Here is a 5,344-nt window from a genome sequence, read left to right as displayed (position 1 = left end):
TGTCTCCAGAAGGAGAGTAGCAAGGTCACCAAGCAGACAGTGGTGACCACCAAAACAAAAGTGACCCAGACATGGCTAGAGTTACATACGTCATTGTCTGGGCTGTGAACCGTGAGGGAGTGAGGGAAAGGTGCCCAGTGGGTATAGGCCAAGAGTGGCAGGGACTGAAGAGCTGACACAGACCTGTGGATCATGAAGTGCAGCTCCCAAATTTACGGACAGAGAAACCCAGGCAGTGACTTGGCTCTAGAGATTCAGCCCCTCCCCTTTCACAGGATAGCCCAAACCATGGGAGATGCGCCGCGCCCTCGGTGGCATTTAAGATCATTGCATGTGCTAGTTGGACATAGCATTGGTAAATACTGAATCACAAGTCAAGAAAGTATTAATAACTCCTTTTTCTATTCTCTTCAATCCATCTGATTACTTCTAAAAGAAAACGTCAGCTTGGCACTAATATATTTTTAACACCCTCTAACATTTGCTCAACAAACAAAGAAAGAGCATCGTCAATCTCAGAGGAGGATCTGGCTAGAATCCACAACTTTATATTGTTCCATTACATGTATTTTCATAGTTACCTAATATTTATTGGAAGTGATACTTCCTTTTAATGACATGATAGAAAGTCTCTATTTTTAAAAAGTTATTTTTATATCAGTCTTTTTAAAAATGAGTACATAATATGGATAATGCAAGGACAGAGCAAAAGTCATGAAAGTGGAATGGGAATCACCAATATTTGGGGGAACATTCCAACCATCAGAAATTGCTTCTTATCCTCTGAGTTCCCTGATCTGTGCCCCTCTGCAGGGAAGGGATGGGGGAGGGGGCAGTTCACTGTCAAACCGGTCTGAGTCTTTAACATCCTCAGGTATTTACTTGGACCCACTGCTAAACTAGAAACCAGATTTTTAAAAACCTCAGTATGATTACTTTAGCATTCTTATTTAAGTTGCAAATATGAAAGGCTCCTTACCGTCACATTTTTCCCATAGTGCACACACTCCACAAACTTTCTCAGCTGAGGCAGGCAGAGTACAGCTGTCTCTACCAGTAAGGGTGTAATTTCTACCCTGACAGTGGAGAACATGCATCTTGCAAACTGTCAGAGGCAGTATCCTTTTGCTTCTCTCATCTCGAGCACATACATCCAAGGAAGATCTGAAAAGAATATTTTAGTGACATTATCTACAAAGTTTTTAATCTTAAAAGCGGAGGAGAAGTGATAAGTAAGGCTCTGAGCTTAGTGCCCCCAGATGTTATCACCCACAACAAAAAAATGGGACAGAAACTCAAATCCCTTTCATTCCTAGGGCCCAATCTGGATATTCTAAATAAGCATATTTATATGTACTCTTTATTTGCTCACAATTTTTACAAGCATAGATATCTAGTGTTGATCTAGTTTCATCTAGAATAGATCAGATACAGAAAATCAGATGAGAAGGCAATGTCTGCTAGCAACAGCTACTGGATTGACAAGGAAGGAGACAGAAAATCAGCAAAGATCAAGCATTCAGAGAGGTCATCATCAAATGGGACCACTGACTGCAGGAGAAATGAGTTCCTCCCAGCCCAGCTACCAAGAGTTCATGTCCATAAAACAACATCATCCAATAATTGATGGCTCTGAGTCATCAGGGGAAGATGAAACTGTATTTCTCAATGGTATTTTTAAAAGTATCTATGTTTGCAAAATATTTTGGAAATATTTCTGTAAGGCCAGATGGGTGGCTCACGTCTATAATCCCAGCTATTTGGGAGGCCAAGGCAGGAGGGATCACTTGAAGCCAGGAGTTTGAGACCAGCCTGGGCAACATAGCAAAATCATGTTTCCAAAAAAACGAAAAAAATTAGCCAGACACAGTGTCATGTGCCCGTAGTCCAACCTCCTCAAGAGGCTTGCTTGAGTCCAGCAGTCCGAGGCTGCAGTGAGCTATGATCATACCACTGTGCTCCAGCCAGGGTGACACAGTGATACCCTGTCTCAAAAAAACAAAAAAAAAAAGGAAAGAAATATTTTCATAAAACGTGTTTCTTTTTTTTTTTTTTGTAAGCATTGCTGCTAAAATGATAAGATATAGCTATTTAGAAATGTCACTATTAAAAAACCCACATTTCTGGCCAGGCACGGTGGCTCATGCCTGTAATCCTAGCTCTCTGGGAGGCCAAGGCGGGCAGATTGTTTGAGCTCAGGAGTTCGAAACCAGCCTGAGCAAGAGCGAGACCCTGTCTCTACTAAAAATAGAAAGAAATTAATTGGATAACTAAAAATACATAGAAAAAATTAGCCGGGCATGGTGGCGCATGCCTGTAGTCCTAGCTACTCGGGAGGCTGAGGCAGAAGGATTGCTTGAGCCCAGGAGTTTGAGGTTGCTGTGAGCTAGGATGATGCCACGGCAGTCTAGCCCAGGCAACACAGTGAGACTCTTGTCTCAAAAAAAAAAAAAAAAACAAACCCACATTTCTGAATGTTGATGGATAAGGAAGGAATTGCTATACATGAAACCTTAGACAACAAAGCATTTTTGTATGGCAGATAGAGTCATAAAGTCTACATTCACGTATTTCATTTAGTTTCAATATTTTCCTCTTTGACCAAGAGCTACATTTACTTGGAGTTATTTATATAACAGAAAAAAATCCTGTTGGTCTTTGTATCTATCCTTTGATCTGTTTATTTAAACTTTAGATAGAATGACTCAGAATGACTGAAAGGGCAGAGACCCTACAATACTACCTTGTTAGCATGTAAGACCATGAAATGATATGAAAGTTCATACCATGTCTACAAACAACAGGCTGCAGATAAATTAAATAAATTGGGGAAGTTGGAAAGAGGATGAAAGTTAATCATAGTACACAATTATTAGAGAACAGCAGCAGAGTCAGAATATCAGAATCAGAATGTACCTGGGCTGACCACCATTTCCATTCATACCATTTAGTTATATTCTTCTACATACCAGAAGTTACTATGTAGAATCACTATTAACCTACTATAAGTTCAAGAAGATGGATATGGGTTTTGATGACCATAATAACTGAAAGCCAAGAAATTCATTAGTAAATTAGTGTTTTGGTGCTTGACCTTAAAGATGATCAATAAATCTGGGGGCTGGAGGTCTCCTGTTTCCTCCCAGATCCACTCTCCTTCTCTTCTCCACCTTCCTGGGAGACTGCAGCATATGGCCTACATCATGGGCTCCCTTGTCCTTTAGCTTCAGTCAGTTTGATCAGGTGGGAGCATAAGCAGGAGGTTGCAGGCAGGAAGGAGAGTGCAGTTGGGGTGTTTTTCCCCTGGCTCACTCCTGTGGGATCTCTAAGGTCCCTAAAATGAGTATCAGCTCCTCCACAGAGCCCTCTCTGTCTCCAGGGTTTCCTAAATGCTGCCTCCTCTCTCCTTCAGGCCTGGGTATGACATATGGCCCTACCTGTTATCAGCCCAGGAGTACTGCCCTGGGGCTTGTCATTTCCTTTACTCTGCTCACACTTTTGCAAACAATCCTGCTAAGAAAACTCTTCTTGTCCTAATTTAATTGTGCCCTCTGTATCCTACTAGGACCATGACACAGACATCTAGTAACTACTTCAGATATCCTCCTACAATGCAGTAATTTCAAGTTGGTGGCATTCTTATAATGCAAGTCTAGATTAGATGCTCAAGAATCAGAAAAGCAGATGCTCTTTATCTATATTACTTTAAAAGCTTATGTCCCATGGGAATTTTAGCTCTAATCTTCTAAAGATCTAAATCCTCAGGTGACAGTTTTGTCACTTTGCTCCATTATAAAACAAGCAGTGCCCAAGTAGTCCTTCAGCCTTTCTCATTAGCCAGATTGGAACACTGCTTAATGCCATGGCTGTCAGCCCCAGTGACCCAGGCAAATAACAGGCAGCAGATGGACCAGATTAAAATGCAAAGACCCTTAACCCTTGGTAAGCTACGCCTTCAATCTAACAGAGACTAGCATCTAAGAAATCATCACGTTTATCTTGAATAAAATAAAACAGAGAAGTGAGCAAAGACAGAGCTTACCCACATTCATAGGGCATCTTACAAACACATCTTGAATTCTGCAGTTTCTCCCAGCGCTGACATTTAGGTACTGCCAGTGTTAAAGGGGCATCTAAAATAAAAGGATAAGGAAGAGGCAATTGTTGGGAGAAGAGCTTTTCATAGTAAATAAGGTATTATTTGAATTGTTGGTGCAAGGTCTGTAGTATTATCAACTGCAATGAGTTTACACAGTAAAAATAATAATAATAAAGCTGTAAAACATTTTACAAAACAGTATCCTAGGAAAATTCTACAAATAATTGCATTGGTAATAATAGCTACTATTTCTTGAGCATTTACAATTGGTCATGCACTTTTCATACATGGAGATATATGAGCCACCCTAAAAAATGCCCATTTAAAAGGTGAGAAAACTAAGGGTCAGAAAAGTTAGAAAACTGATGTTAGTTCACACAATTAACCAATTGGCCAAGCCAGGATATAAGTCCACATTTGTCTGAATCCAAAGCCAGTAAAGGGGCTCCTTCTCAAGAAGTTGGTGTTTGGTGTTTAGACTGCATTTTTCCCACTCTACCTATAATGAGACAGAAAGCAGCAACATAACTTGACTTATACACAGAGAAGAGAACTCCCTGGTATCCCGAGGAGGTCTGCAATAACCTCTTACGTGTAAATGTCTAAGTGGTCTCCCTCAACAGTGGGTAAATGTCTGGAGGTACATACATTAATAACATTCTTTCTACAGGGGAGGGAGGCAAGATGGCTGACTAGACATCACCGCTGAACCATCCCGGAGGGAAGGAAGGGTTTCAGATAAAGGAGAGCGGAGGAGAGATGCAGCTTGGGTGTAGATCATAGAGAGAAGTGCTGGAGCCTGCCAGGGAGAGGAAAAGTGCAAAGCAGAGAAGGAAGAAGATAAAGGAAAATAGTTATCAGCAAGGATTAAACCCAGGGAGGCTTGGTGCCCAGTGGAGAGGTATGGGGTGCCCTTTTCTCTCTCCCATACTCACAGAGGATACAAACAAATGGAAGAACATATCATGCTCATCGATAGGTAGAATCAACATCATTAAAATGTCCATACTACCCAAAGTGATTTGCAAATTCAATGCAATCCCCATCAAGTTACCAAAGTCATACTTCACAGATCTAGAAAAAATAATTCCACACTTCATTTGGAACCAGAAAAAAGGCTCAAATAGCTACACTAATCTTAAGCAAAAAGAAGAAATTTGGAGGCATCACATTACCAGATTTCAAACTATACTATAAGACTATAGTAACCAAAACAGCATGGTATTGGTACAAAATTAGAGACAT

At 40.7% G+C, this 5,344-nt stretch overlaps 1 protein-coding gene across 1 annotated transcript in view; it reads right to left on the bottom strand.

Moving 5' to 3' along the window:
* The window catches only part of C7 (complement component 7), a gene marked incomplete at its 5' end in the record, with an annotated part of 62,454 nt that overhangs the window by 14,399 nt on the left and 42,711 nt on the right, over positions 1–5,344 (bottom strand). The window contains 2 exons of the mRNA XM_012649552.1: positions 980–1,164; positions 4,043–4,133. Of these exons, the coding sequence (XP_012505006.1) occupies positions 980–1,164; positions 4,043–4,133 (276 nt within the window). The remainder of the gene's footprint in view (positions 1–979; positions 1,165–4,042; positions 4,134–5,344) is intronic.

This window comes from Propithecus coquereli, unplaced genomic scaffold (assembly GCF_000956105.1).
Source record: "Propithecus coquereli isolate 6110/MARCELLA unplaced genomic scaffold, Pcoq_1.0 Scaffold110, whole genome shotgun sequence".
In the NCBI taxonomy this organism is placed as follows: domain Eukaryota; kingdom Metazoa; phylum Chordata; class Mammalia; order Primates; family Indriidae; genus Propithecus; species Propithecus coquereli.
Note: the sequence above shows the minus strand (reverse complement) of the source record. Positions and strands in the feature narration are given on the sequence as shown.